The 18,632-nt window shown below is 45.5% G+C and overlaps 1 protein-coding gene and 1 pseudogene across 1 annotated transcript; one reads left to right on the forward strand and one right to left on the reverse strand.

Annotated features, from left to right (window-relative positions):
* The first annotated feature begins 13,249 nt into the window (after positions 1-13,249).
* LOC146200294 (uncharacterized) lies at positions 13,250-14,047 on the forward strand (annotated as a pseudogene).
* Positions 14,048-14,855: 808 nt separating this feature from the next.
* On the reverse strand, positions 14,856-17,392 carry LOC146200295 (uncharacterized). The gene is made up of 6 exons (XM_084592323.1): positions 17,356-17,392; positions 16,657-16,909; positions 16,167-16,338; positions 15,715-15,814; positions 15,360-15,479; positions 14,856-14,869 (listed from the first exon to the last, which is right to left on the reverse strand). Exons 1-6 carry the CDS (start codon positions 17,390-17,392, stop codon positions 14,856-14,858), a joined length of 696 nt encoding a protein of 231 aa, XP_084448449.1.
* Positions 17,393-18,632: the final 1,240 nt, after the last annotated feature.

Consider the following 18,632-nt stretch of genomic DNA (forward strand, 5'->3'; position numbering starts at 1 on the left):
GTTCCGCTCTGACCTCTGCTTCCGAGCGGAACTTTGACGCTGCCCACCTTCGAGCAGTGACGTCACTCGCTCCTCGAGCATGCGCAGTACGGTCGGCCTAGAACCACGCGAAGCCAGAGTGTGTCCAGTGTAAATCACGCTACAATAAAGTTTTATGGCCCCGTGATTGTTTTTGCCGATGCAGCGCAATGAAGCAGTTTCGAGCTGGACGGAGAAACGGTTGTATGCGTGATGTAAACCGTCTCACTCGTCCTTGCTAATTCTCAGCCATTATAACACAGGATATGCAATAGCTGTGACGTGTCAAATAACGAAGTAACGCTGTAGATCTCCGGTGATGTATTTGCCATGGGCATTGGTTATATTATTAGTCAAAATGGCGGTCTCATTGCAAAACCCACGCATATCCGTCGTTTAAGGGCGGCTGCTCGACAAATGTTTACAGGAACATCCGTCCTGGCAAGGACATATGCAGACATGGGCTCGCAGCCACCACTTATAAGAGCAACTTGCCCCCGCATTCAATATTTAGGGTGCGGCATTGAAGATTGTAGATCACCACGCCACAAGTATCATATGCTGGCGAGTCATGAATGAGCCGAGTTGGCGCGCCACCAGGCCAACCAAGTCGAGCCTGTCAAGATCGATCTGGGGAGTCCCGCTTGAATATTATTCTTCATACTATATCCCAGAGACGTCGGGGTCATGATGGAATGCTACGCCATGGACGTTTCTTGGCCACATTGACTATAATTTAGGCGCTTTCGGCAGCTGAAAGCAAACCTTTAACAACTAAAGGAGGGAGACCTTCAGCGTCCGCTCTGCTACCCGCAAAGCAAGCAAGGTTGTTGGTAAACAGGCCTGGCCAAGATATAAGGTATTATCACATCGGGCATTGGGCAGTTCACGAAGACACAAGGGAGCATCAATGCAAGCTGGAGCACTGCAGTAGAAAAACTCGCACCATGTGCGAGAAGAGCAAGGTGCACTTGTGCCTTTCAAAGTCAAGAAACTGCTTCAAAGTGTTTCACATTCAGAACTAAAACGATTTCTGCTTCCTTAGCGATCCATGGAACTCTGAAAATAAAGAACCAAAAAATTTCATTTTACAACCTTCGAGCCTTGATGTCCTATTTTGACGCCTTGACGCGGACTCGGTAAATACTTGCACTACAAGGTTCATATTTTCTAGAGATTTTATTTGCCCCAAACAACCATCAAAACACCAGCTGAAAATTTTCAACTAAATATAGAAACGATGGCCTATTTGCATAGTTAATCAAATGCGAAGTAGGTGCATAGCATGCTTATCCCTGCTATACCTTTCCATCGCTTGCAGTTGCGTAGCCTGTTGTCCTGGAGTTTCTACCACACGTTTGTTCCTCTTCGCTTCGGCATTCGTTTCACGACGACGCTTAGTGTCTTGAGTAGTTTCCTGAGCACACTCTGCACGTTTCCTTATTATTTTTACTTCAAGATTCTTGCATCGTTTAGCGGCAATATCAGAATCAGTAGACTTACGATCCCGCTGCCTTGGTAACCTTTATGCTTCAGCACGTCGAGCACGGCGAACATGCGCCGCCGTGAAAGCGATTATCCATTGCAACGCGAAGCAAACGCGCGGCGCAGCCGCGTCCTCAGCTTTCCTTACCCCATCTTAAGAAATGAGCGAAAACAGACACAATGTTCTCCTTTACAAAGCCCTCCTTTGCGGCCGAGAGGTCTGGGGTGGGATCATAGGGGGTAAGAAAGAGAGAGAAATGCGCTTGAAGGCGAGCGCCAGTTAAGGCGCGGAGGGGAGCAAAGCTAGGCCCGTATTCCGAGTTTGCGTCTTTATCGTGAGTGTCGCTATCTCCCCGACCTTGAGTCACCTTATTGGTGGAAACGCTGGAAAATGATGTTGCCCCCTCTACCGGTTCCGCAGTGGCAACACCCGGTTCCGACGTTTCGACCAATCAGATGACTCGAGGCCACGTGAGATAGCGACACTTCGATAACGACGCAAACTCGAAATACGGGCCCTGCTTCACGACGCGGCGAGCAGCTCGGATCCGAGATCCAGGGAGCACCGCGCGTGAACGTCTGCTATGCGTGGAGGCTGAGAAGTGACTGATGCAAGAGGAGAGATGTCGAAGACGCGCGAGCGACAGCCGACTGCTCACTCCGGAGTAACACAGGCTTGTACGTACAACGCTGTCCAGTGACGGCCGCGACGCCCGCAACAGGCACGCCACTCTCTGTCTCACTGGGTGCATCTATGCGGCCGCGGGCGTCACCACTTTTCCTTCCTCCTCTTCGAGTTCACTGGAGAGAAGAATGAACAGATAGATAGAAGGGCTTCTGCTGTTGCTGTGCGGCCGCTACGCTTCGATGCTCGCGTCGCCACCTTCTCTTTCTCCAATTCAAGCTTACGAAGAGAGACAGAGTGAGCGGCTTCGGAAAGACATCGACAAAATCCATGATTACCGCTAGTAGTGCTACGCACTAAAAATTCATGGCCGAGAGGGTTACTCTGATTCCAATGAAGTAGCTAGTGAGGGGTTTTTTTTCTTCAGTCGGATCATGGTTCGGGCTGCCCCCTAAGTGTATAAAATGAACCTCTTCGTTTAATTCTGCAGTAACCGCGTCATCTCTGGCCTTACCTTGGGCGCATCAAAAACTTTAGCCATGGTGCAGCCATGCTTCCCCTGCCATTGATGTCAAAGGATCGTCATGAACAACAAAAGCAGAGGCTCGAAATTGTGCTGCTTGGACGAATCACACACCACAGCAATGTCTTATACTACTATCTGGTCACTTGGTTCACTTGGTTCACTTTGTTCACAGTCATATGCGTTTTGAAGGCATCGAAGTATTCCATGCATTGTGGTCAGGATAAACCCATAGAGAATTCCCGCTCGCATTGGTCAAGAAGAGCATTGCTGCTCGTTGCTGCTATTGTTTACTCCTGTGTTCTTGATATACAGATTATCCATTGTTTTTTGTAGCCACACATGAGCGCACAATAAAGAAAGGAAATGCTGAACTTTACGGCTCTCGCGATTACCTCAGCAATGAAAAATTAAGGTATATTTCTCTTTACATTTGCTCGATTGCCTGTTCAGTGCAGCACACCAAGTGCAAGCGTTGCTTCCCTGAAACCTGCTTCCAAGATCGCTCCAAAGCGATGCACGAACACAGTTTCTGCTTACTCTAAAAACCAGCGCAGTGCACTTACGAGAGAAGTGCTCTGTGACAATTGTTGCGCACAGCAGTATAACATCAGGCTCTTAAGACCCCTCAGCTCAGTTAACATGGAAAATTGCATACACTCCAACGCGTGTTTCTGAGTGGAGACATACATATTTATTATATGACTATCACCTTTTTCTCATATATAGTCATGGCATGCTTCCGCGGCAGTCTTCAGCAATCAACCCAGCGTCGAAATTAAGTAGCACATTGCATTTAACCCAGCGTCGAACTTAACTAGCGCAGTGCATTTAGCAGTTTATAGAAATAGTTAAGGGCCAGTTTGTAGGAGGAATATAGCTCCGTACGTTTTCATTTTTTCTGAAAATAATATTTTCTAGTGGAGAGGTTGTATGTGGGAGGGGGGTGAGGGAGGCTGTACCTGGTATATTATACTGCAGCACCTGCAGACTGAGAAGTGTCTGCACCAGTTTGATACTATTGTCCCCACGTCACATGGTACTATTTTAGCCTAACGCCTTCAACATAAGTATTTTGCATTCTGTTTAACCTTTTTGCAGTTAAATTAAGTATTTTATGTTCGTATCGGGCGTTTTACCATAGCCTTTTACTTGCCTTTGTACCACTGGGATTGATAAAATCACAGGCACATCAGCATCTGCACTACCCTTTCCTGTATCTAGGACGTCAACTAAAATAATAATATAAAGTGGGCCTGCCATTTGTGCAATTTATTTAGAGATAGAAATTTACTGGCTGCTAGCCACAAGGGTGCCTGAGCTCCTACGAGGGTTGACAAAGTTTGTCTAGACAGCCCGCAGCAGTAAATTGGTTTGAATCGACCTCGTCGGTTAGGTGAACAATGATCAACAAGTGGACAGCAAAAATAAATATTCGAGTGGAGTATTTTCGGGACATTATAGTACTAAGTAGCCCTTTCCAAGAGGTGTGTCTAGGACATCGCAGTGGGGTATTTGAGGCATGGCGAGGACAAAAAATGCAAAATGAGGGTCAGTTATTTGGCAATGTTTATTCCCCATGTGGCAACACTGGAAAACCCCTTTATAGAGCAGCACAGCGACTCAAATCACGTGTCAGGCGACGGGTAAATCACATGAACTCCGGTTTTGTTCTTGTGAGCCTCCCCCCCCCCCCCCCCCCCCCCCCTCTCTTCGTATAATACCTGAACATACCAGATGTATCAAAGTTTGGCGTTAACTGTGAGAAAACACACTTTATGTACAGTTTGTGAAAGGGCTTAGGTTGGTTGATATGACACGTAAATCAATGCATAATAATTAAGTCTGCAGGGATAGAATGAACGTGATTTAATTATAACGCCATCCAAAACGCATACTAAAACTTGTGATGCGCTTTTAAGAACGGCGCCACAGCGAGAAAACAGAGCGTAATTTTGAAAAGCTAGAGCGAGCAAAAATAAAATTATCGTGGCACTAACTTCTTCGAACATCACTACACTTCTGAGAACGAATAAAAAAGAGCACTTATTCCTATGAAGGAACATTGTTAAAGCTCTATGACTTGCAGTAATTTCTTGTTCGTCTGATCATTGCATGGCTATATTTTGCAATGTAATAAAATATTATTCAGCTAAGTAACTGATGCAAGATTTGCATAAAACAGTCAACCAAAAGCTCGTCTGAATGCAACGAGCCATTGGTAATCCCTCGGTCATGTAGTACATATGTCCGTGATAGAAAGACGTAGCGAAAAGTTGTAGTACCAGAACGCGGAACTAACGCAGAACGTTCTTCACGACACTATCTCCGGAGGCGTTAATTCGTGAGCATCCGCTCAGGTGTGGTTGGCACCGTCCTTGCAGCCGAACGTGCGGGCAAAGCCAGGCAGCATCGGCACGACCAGGTTACACTCTGCCTGCTCGCGCCACCCCGGTACCCAGCGGCAGCTCTTAAAGCAGCTGGCCATGTAGAAGAGGCGGTCCGCGGGCATCATCGAAAAGTACTTGGAAGGCTTCGGAGACGTTACCGTAGCCAGTGCACTGTGCGCCAGGTGTCCCGCGAGCACAACGTGAGCGAGGTACTCAACCTCGTCCTCTTTTGCAGTCCTATTCTGGGTGCGGCACAGCCCGGCAGCCATGTTTCGCTTCACGTCCTCAATGAGGTCCTTCAAGCGTGTCGGAAATCCCACACCCGACAACGGCAGGGGCTGAAATTCTTTGTCCTGCGACAGAAGGAACACAATCCGCGACTACCTCTGGATACATAGACTGCACAGCCTTGATACAGAAGGGCCGTAGAAATACAACGCACAAACACTTGAGCATGACCAGCAGCGGAATATATGAGCCTGATAATTTTCTTTACTTCTGGTTTAAACTTTACCATACAGCGACAGAAGGCGTTAGAGCGGAGGTGTTTAGAAGAAAAATGCATCTTCATCGATACACCCGTTTCATTCGATCATTTTCATCGCCCAATTGATCTCATAAAGAAGGATTTTCGTATATGCTAGTCCTATAGCGTATACATGAAGGGGAAATGAGGATGCTAGTTATAATACATGAAAGAAAGAAGCCAAAAGTCGGCGAGCCAAAGAAAGCATTGGGGATTGTACTTTATGTCTTTCTTTTTTTTTATTTTTACTTCCGTAATCACATAAATTAGTAATGTAATCTGTTTAGGGGAAAGATAAATAAACACAATGTAGAAAGAAAAACACCGTGCCGATGGTCGGAACCGAACCGACGACCTCCGAATATCGCGTCCGGTGCTCTTCCAACTGAGCTATATTGGCCGCTGCCCCCCCCCCCCCCTGCCACCAGCGTTCACCAGCGCCACCCTCAACCATAGAGGTGGACGTAGAACGTCTTGTGTTACCGACAGCGTCACGTAGAACCTGATCAAGAGCGAGGGCGTAAGCTGTGATAGAACCCTCTTACGCTACCTATGGCTCAGAGACTGCCAGAACCGAGACCCCAGTAAGCTACAAGCATATAAATGAAGTGGAAATGAGGGTGCTCGTATAATGCATGAAAGAAAGAAGCCAACAGTCGGGAAGCCCTTCTACTTTTTGTTCATTTATTTTCCCCTAAACAGATTACATTACTAATTTATGTGATTACCGAAGTAAAATTTAAAAAAAAAAAAAAAGAAAGACAAAGTACAATCCCCAATGCTTCCTTTGGCTCGCCGACTGTTGTCTTCTTTCTTTCATGCAACAAAACGAGCACCCTCATTTCCCCTTCATTTATCTGCTTGTAGCTTACGGGGGTCTCGGTTCTGGCAGTCTCTAAGCTATAGGTAGCGTAAGAGGGTTCTATCACAGCTTTCGCCTTCGCTCTTGATCACGTTCTACGTGACGCTGTCGGTAACACAGGACATTCTACGTCCACCACTATGGTTGAGGGTGGCGCTGGTGAACACTCTCAAGGTTCGTATACAGACAACATTAATACCTAATAGAGTAGCAGGGGGGACAGCGGCCGATATAGCTCAGTTGGAAAAGCACCGGACGCGATATTCGGAGGTCGTCGGTTCGGTTCCCACCATCGGCACGTCGTTTTTCCTTCTACTTTGTGTTTATTTATCTTTCACCTAAACAGATTACATTACTAATTTATGTGATTACCGAAGTAAAAATTAAAAAAAAGAGACAAAGTACAATCCCCAATGCTTTCTTTGGCTCGCCGATTGTTGGCTTCTTTCTTTCAAGTCCTATAGCGTGACACTCGCAAAATTTGACACTGTGATCAGTACACCTGGAAAAAGCGATGTGTTTAGGATAAATGTGTTTGGTAATACTGGTTTTACCGCGTTAAGGATCCTGGGTAGAAGAACAGTCTGCATAGACGGCGTTCGTGATGCGCAAAAAGTTCTTATTGGTCAACGAGTACTAACATCAAAACGACAGGACCTTCCACGGGAATTTCGGACATCACATAACGCTCACATTAAACGTGACATGCAAAGGGAAATGCATTTTATCACGTACCTTCAATAAGTGAACTTCATAAAGAAGTAACTTCGATTTTAACATTTTTCGGTAATTTTAATTTTCAGGCGGTGTTTAACAAACGAAAGTTAGATTACGAGCCGGGAACGCAATGCATACGTACAACTTTGGAAAAATTCCGAGAATTTTGGCAATTTAATTTTAATATCATGCGATAACTGGAGACGCACAAGCTTCCTCTTACTATGGGCCTGTTACGTTACAGTTTCAGCTATACACAGGGCAAAACCTCCTCTGAAATGACTGAAATTTCCCAGCTATACGCGCGCGTCTCGTAAAATCCGCCCGAGATGGAATATATGAGTAAGCAGCATTAGACCTCTGTTCGCGATACTCGCTGAAATACCAAAGCTTAGCAACTGGGAGCACGCTGCTGACTGTTTTCCCTTTTTTGTGTGTGGTTGCAGCATCCAGCGCTCTGACGATGAAAGAAGTTAGCGAGGCCGCAACGGCGACACAAAACCCAAAAGTCGGGCAATGCTGTCTATTAGAGCCATGAATAAATTACAAGTACCAGTAAGCCTTTTGTACTATTTTTGTGCCCTACTTTCTCCGGGCTGTACAGTCGATCCTCGATATATCGAATAATTACGCACATCGAAACATGAGAATATTGCCTTTAAAATCGGATACAAAAGTATGAAACTGGTGCTAGCGCTTATCGAGCTCTGTTCAGTGGAACATTCTATATGTCGAACTGCGTGTGGTGCACTTGTAATGTGCTTCTCTCTTAAAGGGAACATGACAGCTAACATCTGAACATAAACTGGTTATTCCAATTGACTTCACACACGTGAAATTATAATACCTCAAAATTACAGCTCATTCAGTGCAGCATATAACTTCTGCAACTTGCTGGTCTGGCAACCGCTGGCCGCTGACGTCAGGGCGGCATATCATCCACAAGTCGGCTATTCGCGGTGTCGGCTGCACTCTTGCATGCACGCCGTGGACGATGGTCGATGAGTTTGTTTCTTCATAAAAAGATTTTATTTACATATTCTGTTTTTCTTTGAGAAGCCTTCACTATAATATTTACCTCTTGAGGGTTGCCGTAAATGTACGGCGGCGGTTTCTCGTCCCGCAAAGTATTTGCCGTACCGGTACGGTCTCAATCCTCCGTTTGACATTTCGCGCCCTAATGTCTATGCATGCTCAGTGCGAGCTGCTGCCACCTACTAATACTTGCAAGAAGCGTTTGAAATTTATTTCACTGTCTTGTTGCGAAGATAAACAAAAGTGATTCCTAACTGCAGCGTGTTGCCCGGTATGCGGTAAGCCGCCCTTTCACGGTTTCGGTTTTGCCAGAGGATCGCAACGGAGACGCGAAACATGATTTCTATCTTTGCGGAGGCTTCCGTGCAGAGGATAAACTGAACTGATTCCTAGCTGCAGCATGTGGACCGACCTGAGTGCGGCAACGCCCTTGTATTGTTTCGGCTACACCCCCGCCCCCTCCCTTCGTCATCGCCACGAATGCGCGGGCAACTTGATTAACTTGATTTTTATCTTTATGTCCACTCCCGTGCAGGAGCCACAGAAGCAAGTTTCCATCTTTCTCTTTTTTTACTAGTTCCTTGAGGTTCCTGAGTTTGCAATTTCGAGCAACTTTGGCTCCAAAATACGGTTCCAAATAATGTTCTACAACTTTTTCTTGACTTTACTCATATGAAATTTCAAAATCCGCCATAAAGTAATTCGACCCCCTGGAAACGTTTTCAAAACCATTCGACCCTGAGAAAGGGATCCTCGGAAAATCGGACTTGTTTTGAGCTTCCGTCTGGAGATTGTCGAAGAGGCCGAAATTGATAGGTCCATGCTGTACAATATGCAACTAGAAATATGTTATTCGAATGTTATGAGAATTTGCTTGCTTTAGCAACAAGCGCTCCCACATATATATTCCTTCCGCTCTCTGCGTCGCGAAAAGGAGGAGGGAGGAGTCAGCGTTGTGTTACTGACCGCTGGGCTATTGCCCTTCGCTCTTTTGGTCCAAAACTAAGAGGAAAACCCAAACAAAGCTATTTTAACGCGAGAGCTCACCTTGCGATGTTAGAGGAGTAGACAAAACATTTGAACGAAGTGGCACCGCTTGGCATGCTGTTATGGTTTGGTTTGTGGGGTTTAACGTCCCAAAGCAACTCAGGCTATGAGAGACGCCGTAGTCGAGGACTTCGGAAATTTCGACCACCTGGGTTCTTTAAAGTGCACTGACGTCGCACAGCCCACGGGCGCCTTGCTTTTCGCCTCCATCGAAAAGCGGCCGCCGAGGCCGGGATCCGATCCCGCGTCCTTGGGAACAGTATTCGAGCGCCGTATCCACTGCGCCAACCCGGCGGGGTTGAGATATGAACGTGTTAGTCAAACGTAATTACTTGCGGCTGGTAAAGGCCTTTTGCAAAACTATATTCAGTGTGGCCAAGGCTAGCGCACGAAAGCATGCTCCGCCGCCGCCGCTTGTCCCATCATCGCAAAACCCAACGCGATTCGAATGCGAACCCGCACCACAAGAGCCTCCCAGTCGCCGCCGTCTCCTCCTCACCTTCCCCGCTGCAGCAAACGCGTAACTACGACCGGCTCCTGAGCCAGCCTTGCGTTTTTCTGGTGTTCGTCCAACAAATGACTCGTAACTGCTTCAACGTAAGCATACACCATTTAGCATTTAGTGTGTGAGCCCTAAACTCCCGCAGAAATGTGCCAATTCGCAGATTACGACTGCTACCCGAGCGCGTTTGTTTACATATTTTTTTTGTATTTTAAGTGAATTTATGGTGCTCGTTCGCATGGCATAAAATGCGAGCTGATCTAGCAATACTAAAAATATTTTCTTCTTTTCACACCAGTTGCACATTTATTTGTTTACAAACTACAAGACCGCCGCAAGAAGCGCCGAGCATGCTACGTCCTCTGAGCGCCGGGTACCCGCTAGCGGTGCCGACAGCTGCCAGCTGCCCTCAGTAATACTGAGGGCAGCTGGCAGCGCCGTCTCGTTAGACAAGGTCATATTGACGCTTCCCGCTCAATGTGCACGCGTTTCTTTTTATGTAAGTAGACTTAGATTTGGGTCACTATTGCCAGAATTACACTCGGTGAGCACATGGAACCGCTAAAGCTTGCTGTGAATGAGAGCTCCGTAATCGCCGAAATTGCAGACCCGAGCCTCGCGTACTCGCGCTAGGCCTACTCGCCGCGGAATGGGCCGGCAGTTCAGCGCCGACTGACATTTCTGGCTAAGGTAATTGCAGATAACAAGTGGGACATAAAACGTGTAGCTGCCTGTTTTCTTTTTTTATAACATGTGTAAGCTACAGACAAGCGAAGCTGTTCAGGCCGTTACCTCACCGGCTTTCAAGTTCTCGCTCGGCCTCCGATCTGACTGACCATCCGCTGATCAATTCCGTCGGCGTCGCGGGGCCGAAAACCTTACATTGCGACGATAAGCGACCATTGCTCTTGCTTGCGACGCCGCCAGTATAATGCACAGACCAGTTCGTAGACAGGCTAAGGAATCTAATCGCTCAGCCCACTGTGACCATGCCTTAACTATGATTAAGAAAATTTACCTTGATCCATATCGTTTTTGTGCAGTAACATAGCTATCAAGCACTTCTGCATGAAGGTCGACCACATTTAGTCAATCGTCCACAAATGAAAGAGGCGTACTATTTGATATTGTAGCCTTCATTGCAGACGACGCTCCACCGTCTATTCTCTTGTGACGTCACACGAGTATTTCATAATGGCGGATGCTTTCGACAGGAGGTTTTTCCTGATTCCGATTTCTATCGCGTTTTTTTTTAATATGCGCAGCGCACTGGGTACTAAAGCTTTGCGTATAAAATCAGGCATTTACATATTAATCACAGAAGTACAAAACGCCAATACATCAAACGACCCTGTCATCGCCCCTTTAATGGCGGTCCCGCGACGCGCGACATTCACGCGTTGAGCCGGATTGGCTGCGAAGCCTTGGGCACCTGCTGACAATGCTAGCGCTGTAAAATCGATTGGCGAGGTGCTTGTCAAGTCCGCTTGAAAATGACCTACGGCCTTGCGTACTTGTTTTCAACACGATACCGTGGTAATGTGAGGAAGCTGGCGTTGGGTGCACAATATTCTGGCGGTGAAGACAGCTGTCCTGACCTATTCCTTGCGGCAACTCTCGCCTAGCCTGCTTCGCCGTTGAAGGAGAAAGACAAATAATCAGGCCCTATTTTAACAGCAATGATATGTTTATAGTATTGGGCGCGAGCGCCACCACTGGAGCGAATGGCGCTAGCGTCGATTTTGAAGAGAAAGGGGGATCACGTGACCCCGCTTACTACTGCTGGAGCAGACGATCGTTTGAATTCATTCATTTTAAAAGGTAAAAGTAGTGTTATTCGCTCTATTTTTGCCTGTAATAGATTCCCGCGATTGGATATGCCTATCGTGCGTCGTCTTTAGAGCCGCAGCAGTTTTCTGGAGCCGTTGGCATGGTCTGTTACATGCTCGGTGCCTCAATGCCGGACGTACGCGGCAGAACCGGGCGTGAGCTTTCATTTTTATCCGGAGGACAAGAAGCTGCGAGAAGCTTGGCTGGTCAAGCTGCGAATGGGCAAAAATGCGACTGCTCATTCGCGTGTCTGCAGCAAACATTTCCGAGAGGAAGATTTTGTCTATGGAGTTGGCGCTAAAGGGTTCGGTGAGTAGCGGCTGAAGGAGCAGCGCGGCGTCTGTTTACGCCCGCGCACCCATCACTTGTAGATCTAACGAAGGGTGACTGTTGACAGGATGGAAGAAACGTTGGCTTGTTCACGGAGCAGTGGCGTCCCAGAACCTACCGCTTCGACCCTTGGATCGCCAGCCGTATGCTCGGCGCTGCCGAAACCGGGTACAGGACGGAGGTAAGCTGAATGTTTTCCTGCATTGTAACGTCGATTCCGCTGGTCTCAATTTCGCAAATAGGGCTCCACGAGTAGAATATTATTACATCGGGGAGTAGTTAGTATTGCATGTTGTATGAATTAGTTATGTTTCCTCTTGCTGCGTCCATTTTATTGCTGAATAGATGTGCATTGCGCTGCGACTACTTTGGAATTGTAATGAATGCATGTCGATCGCGTGTCTTCCGCCAGATATGTTCTTTAGCGCTCCTACGGTGCTTTATTAGTGTATGTATGCATATGTGCGTGCATGCGCGTGTGTGCGCGTGTGTGTGCGTGTATTTTGTCCCCATTAAAAAAAAGCGTTACTAGGGTGCATGAGTGCAGTTTATAATGGCTTGGCTAACCTCAGTGTGCATTCTTTATTAAAGTAATCATGCTTGGTTGTTAAAACATATTTGAATGTATGCACAAATGAGCTATTCAAGAATGTCATGTCTTAAGGTTAATGAAATGCAAAAACCAGGTAAACTGCTCTTCAGAATATTAGTAATGATATCTCTGCTCTGCATTATGTACCACCTAGTATCAACTGCGAGATTTTTGTTATGTTTTGCAAGTCAACAACCTCTTTAGAAAGTAACTAAGGTTGATATTGCAGATTAAACAAAGCAAAGATGGAAAATTTAATTTACTTGGATGCAAAGTTGTGGCTGACAGCTGTATTACATTCTTTTACAGTTCTGACAGACTGTAGTGTCATTTGTCAACCAACCTATATCTGATACAGACATTTGTATTTTCAGATGACAAGCCACTGGGTGAAATTTTCCTGAAAGAGAAGCCCGACACGTTGCCAGCATGCGAACCTGGCACTGAAAAAAGTACGTCCGAGTCTGGAGGTGATGCAGATATCAGTACCAGTCCTGATGACGATAAAGGTATCATTCTGAGATGCATCATTTATTTTTTTCTATTGTTGATTTGTTGATTTCAAAAATAAATTTGTATTATGTGCTTCAGATATGCCTACCGACCTTCGGGCCATAGGAAAGGAGATTGGTGCCCAGGTGAACACGCTTGATCCCACACGGAGACAACCACTGAGCACATCGAACATTCAAGGAGAAAAAGATTTGAACGTCTTGACTGGACTTCCCTGCTTTGAACTCCTCTACAATATGTGTAATCTTTACACTGACAGCCGCATTTTAATGCATTCAAAAAGATTTTGCTTGTCAAATGAGGATGCAGTACTATTAACCCTGATAAAGCTGCATCACAACATGTCATTTGCTTTGCTTGGTGTGCTTTTTGGCATTCATCGCACCACAGCATCATAAATTTTCAAGACTAGTGTGGTAATCTTGGCTGCAGTCATGAAAAATGCAGTGTTTTGGCCAAGTAAGGAAGCTGTCGTGGATAGTTTGACTGTGTACTTCAAGGAATACTCGAGTGTAAGGGCTGTGTTAGATTGCACAGAGATACCGCTTCAAAGACCGAAAGAAATGGAGTCCCAGCTGTTGACATACAGCTGGTACAAAGGCATGTACACAGCTAAAATTTTAGTCTGTGAGACCCCAGGAGGCCACATTAGTTATGTAAGTGAAGCTTATGGTGGCCGGGCGTCTCATTCCCACATAACAAAAGAAAGCAAGATACTAGAAAGGTTGCTGCTGCCAATTGATAGTGTCATGGTGGATAAAAGGTTCCTGATAGATAAACTCTGTCTCGAGCATCACATCACACTGGTGCGTCCTCCGTTCCTGCGCAAGAGAAAGCAACTTGAAAAACATGAAGCTGAGAAAAATCAAAGCATAGCAGCTGCTCGTGTTCATGTTGAGAGTGCAATCCAGCGTATGAAAGCCTTTCAGATTTTGACAGGGAATTTGGGCACTGAGCTTTTCGCTTACATTGATGATATTGTAGAAGTTATTGCTGGAATTGTGAACTTCTCTAAACCAATATTCAGTGACGACAAGTTTTTGGCGTCATAGAAAAGTGTAACAAAGTTTATGGGCAATGTGTTATAGCAGTTCTTTCTATAAATGATGTTTCCTAGGGCTGATTAGTTTGCCTCAACCCAGTAACGGACTTTTCTTTTTTAAAATATTTTCTGAAGTGAGCTTGACATTGTGTTTGCCACTGTGTTTATATATTTTTTTGCATCTTATTTTGAGAAGGTTCCATTATATCCCTAACTTTACTTGCTCTGTATATGAAATAGTGTTGTATTATATGTTTGAAATGAAGCATTTTTTTTTTATTCTTTTTCTAGTTTTCATATTGTTCATGATTTTACTTTGTGTGATTACATACAAAGTTTTGCTCATTTAGACTCTCAGGACATTCCTCTACTTCAGTGTATATGCAGGGAAGAACAGGACATTAGGTGCACATGCATTTTATCCACAATCTCAACAGTGGTTTGTAACGCACAAAAAGAGAACACTGACTCTTTATTGCTCATTGCCAGCAGTGAGCACCTGTTATCTCACTCATTTATAAAGCAGGGTAGCACATAGGACTTGAAGAAGTAGATGGTCCTGTCTACAACATCATTAAAAAACGACTCGTTGAAGCTTGTAGGCAACAACATGAAGTTCTCGCTGTCTTGAAAAACGAAAACATCAGCACTTGAGACCTTCGCCAATCCCATCTGGACCGGAACCTGACAGAAGTACCTGCTTGTTTTTTTTAAGCAGAAGCTTGAGCCATCATTTGCTATTTCTTTTGCTTTGAACTTTTCTAAGCTTATGGGGCACTTGACTTCAAGCACTCTTGGAGTGCAGCAGTCACATGTCACTAGCCCATCTGGGCTGGCACCAATACATGGGTGCTGGCTTAAAATTATAAGTCCGCATTGCTCAACTTTCAAGTTTTTGTGCAGACTTCCATTTGAATATGCCTTCTTTGCTGTCTCTTCGAGCAGCGTGCCCCTTAGCATAGCAGTGGTCTGCACAGAGTTTTCTTTGAGCACGACCTTTAGAAGAGCTCGCACATCATGTGGGCCCATCCGTGTCCTGATTGTGCTGACTCGTGTGTATACAGAGTATGCTATTGATGCTGTTACCATTCCTTTTCTGTAGATCAGCCAATCTTGACAATTTGCTTGGGTTTTTGTTAAATTATGTATTGAGTCAATTTCTGAGTTTGTGTATGCTTGCTGGAGGTAGCAGTAAATATCCTCTACTGAAACTGCTCCTTCTGTGAGAGCCTTCCTGGCAGCTTCCATGAGTGTAGGTGGCTTTTTTATGCCAGGGATTGCTCGGCTTGCTGTGCTTGCAGCAATTCCTTCATGAAGCTCACATAGCTGAACCGTGAAGGACGTGTCCTGTGCAGGTAGCAGGGGTGCTGTACTTGCTATGCTGTCAGCACCATTAACTGACACTGTGTGGATTTCAGTACCTGCATGGTCATTCTGACTCCCTGAAATAAAAGGAATAAAAAAGCTTAGCATATTTCAACAAAAAAATATGTGTAAGTTTTGTTTTGGTTAAAATCATTATTGTATGGGGAATCCGAGGTTCAAATAACATACACAAATAATGAGAGTGTAGTTTGTTAAACTTGTTAAAGGCAAGAAATAAGCTTCTAATTGTTAGAGTTCAAATGGCATTTCATGTCAAAGCACTAACTCAAGAAGCAGGACATATCCACTTACTGCCCTCGCTGTGGCGAAGTGCAGCACTGTTGTATGGCAATTCTTGGAGCAACCTCTTCGGGATATCACCTTCAGGCACCTTGATGTTTTCTTTTTTAGCCTAAAACAAGAAAGGTTCCATCAGATACATTTCCTGAGCACACCCCCAAAATAGTCCTTCACTACATACAAACACTTTAATCCGTATCAAGATTATGAAAACTGAACTGTATTTGCATTCCTAATTAAAAGAAGTAGTCAGATCAAACTATGCGCTTGGTTTTGCTGCTACAACTTGTATGTTTAGACAAAACCGAAGCTTGCACTAAACAAAAGTGTAGCTTTGAAAAAAAAAAGCGGGGGGGGGGGGGGGAGTTTATTTCTTGTACAAGTATAGCAGTAGTAATTTCCAGGGCTAGGCTAAGACAATATTTTGATGCCTTAACCGCCCCACAAAACTGACTTGTCCTTACCTTTTTGGTGCAAGGCAGGTTCACTATCTTTCTCGGGGCATATTTGCCTTTCACAGTAGCCCTCTGGTCTTTTCCCCATTGCTGAGGTAAATCAGTGGATGACACGAGGTCAAAGGTCTCTGTATCATGAATGCGCCGCAGGAGAGCTACCATGTGTTTGCACTTGTGCTGGCTGCAAAAAAAAAAAAAAAAAAAAGGGTAGGTAAACAACTTTTATTTTCAGAAGTAAGACATGCAAATACAGATAAATCGGAAAATTCTTCCTAAACATCTTATAAATGTTCCCTTTTGTTTTAGCAGCAGATACAGAGTGGATATTGCCACACCGCTGTCCATCTTCAAAGCAAATACTGTAAAATATTGTCACCAACACACGTGGTGACAATATTTTACAGTATTTGCTTTGAAATATTCATCATGGTTAAATAAGTATGCAGAAGAAAAACTGACAGTGATATCACTTTCATTGAACCACTGCTGGGACTCATACCCTGCTTTGCAGGTGCAAGATGCAGCAGTCACTGTCCTTCCTTTTATTTCAATCTCCAGCTCGGGAGGTTCTTTGTTGACAGCAGAGGTCTGAAGGACAAGGCCAACAAATGTGACCTCATTGTCTTTGTACATCTTCACGCTGCAGACCACGACGTGCGTTGCCTCGTAGACGGCCTTCCCTTCTATTAAAAGCCTGGAGTTCTCAACCTTCTTCTCAATAAACTCGTTAATACTTGACAACGGAAGTTTCACTGAAACAATGTAAAAGATTCTATAGAGTAACAGACAAAAATAACGTGGTGCGGTACACAAATGAGTCGCTTTAAGGAGCTTCAGCAGTGCTGATGGTATTTCAAACATTAAAAAAAAAAGAAAAAAAAACGAGCGGAACATTGAATGTTTTGGTTTGCTCAGGTAAAGGTCTACTCTGTGGTCGGGTAAACATCCACACGAAGACCGAGGAATGAGCGTATTCAGCGCGCAAAAATTCGTTGCCTGAAGCGCACCTCCGCACATTTGCATTTAAGGACTTCTCTGCGTCATGCTTAGCGCTCACTTTGACTACTCTAACAAGCTGAAGGGAGCAGCCGAACGACGCCGCCCGCGCAGCACACAACGGCTCCGCTACAATTACAGTCACGAGATTGAGCAGTCGTGACAGAGGTGTCTTTAATTTAGAGTCTCAATGATCGCTTACCTCTGACTGGCGATTTGCCGGCTTCCGTGCTCTCCATAACGACGCAAACAGCGCTGGTCGGTGCACGCCGTCGTCGTCGGTAGCTAAAACTCGTTGGGTGTCAACAGCTTACTGATTCGGTGCGGTATTTGTTGCTAAATAAGGAAGCATGTTACCTCAAGTAAGCTAAACAGGCCCAATCTGAAGTGTGCAATGAATAAATAAATAAATATAGCGCTATCAAGCCCGCTGAAAAAGCCTCTCACTGCGGCAGCTCCCCGCGGCAATCCCACTTAGTACGTCACCCGGGCGCTGCCGAGAGGTGGCGCCACGGTATGTCCTTGCGCCCAATACCTCTCAGGATCAGCGGAGGCTTTTCTCAAGGCATCGTATGAAGGAGCTTTTATGTGAACCTTAACCCCAGCAACTATGGAGCAACATGGTGGGAGATGAAGGAGTGAGCAGCGTGAGCTCCGAACTCCGACCTGCGCACTGCGCGTGCCAAAAACATTCTTGAGACCCTTAAGACCACTTAAGAACGATAAGACGAAAATCTTTGGGGCTGATCCTAATGTGTGTTTATTTGCGTGAACTTCTCCGATCACTCATTGCTTCTTCCGTGCCGGTTTCGAGGCGAGCAGCTCCACTCGATGGCGATGCCGAGCGCTCATCATCATCCGGACATAATGCAGGGCGAAGGCCTCTCCCATACTACTCCAATTAACCATGTCCTGTGCTAGCTGCATTCACTTGACCCCTGCTAACTTCTTAACCTCATCTTCCCACCTAACTTTTTGCCGCCCCTTGCTACGCTTTCCTTCCCTTGGAATACAATTTGTTACCCTAAGGGACAATCGGTTGTCCTCTCTATGCACTGCATGTCCTGCCTATGCTCATTTCTTATTGATTTCCACTAGAATTTCATTAACTCGAGTTATTTCTCTGACCCACTCCGCGGGCTTCCTATCTCTCAAAGTTACATCTACCATTTTAGGTTCCGTAGCCCTCTGCGTTGTCTTCAACTTAAGTGGAACTCCTTTCATTAGCCTTCATGTTTCAACATCACAGGTGAGTACAGGTAAGAAACAACTGTTATATATTTTCCTCTTGAGCGATACCGTTAAGCTTCTGATCATAATCTGGGAATGCTTGCCAAATGCGCTCCGTCAAATTCTTATTCCCCTAGTTATTTTCCTTTCGTGGCCTGCATCTGCGGTCACTACCTGTCCTAAGTAGACATATTCGCCTACCACTTCCAGTGCTTTGTTACCTATTGTGAACTGCTGTCCCTGCCAGAG

The sequence above is a fragment of the Amblyomma maculatum genome, chromosome 2, assembly GCF_055883805.1.
Source record: "Amblyomma maculatum isolate TAMU_Amacu chromosome 2, ASM5588380v1, whole genome shotgun sequence".
Lineage (NCBI taxonomy): Eukaryota > Metazoa > Arthropoda > Arachnida > Ixodida > Ixodidae > Amblyomma > Amblyomma maculatum.

Bases quoted from the DNA above. Each gene is read 5' to 3' on its own strand.
- LOC146200295 (XM_084592323.1), bottom strand. From the start codon at position 17,392: ATGGAGAGCACGGAAGCCGGCAAATCGCCAGTCAGAG. The intron at 16,339-16,656 runs GTATGAGTCCCA...TTTTTTTTGCAG, and splicing joins TCTTGCACCTGCAAAGCAGG to CCAGCACAAGTGCAAACACA. The intron at 15,480-15,714 runs GTAAGTGGATAT...CTTTTATTTCAG, and splicing joins ACTTCGCCACAGCGAGGGCA to GGAGTCAGAATGACCATGCA.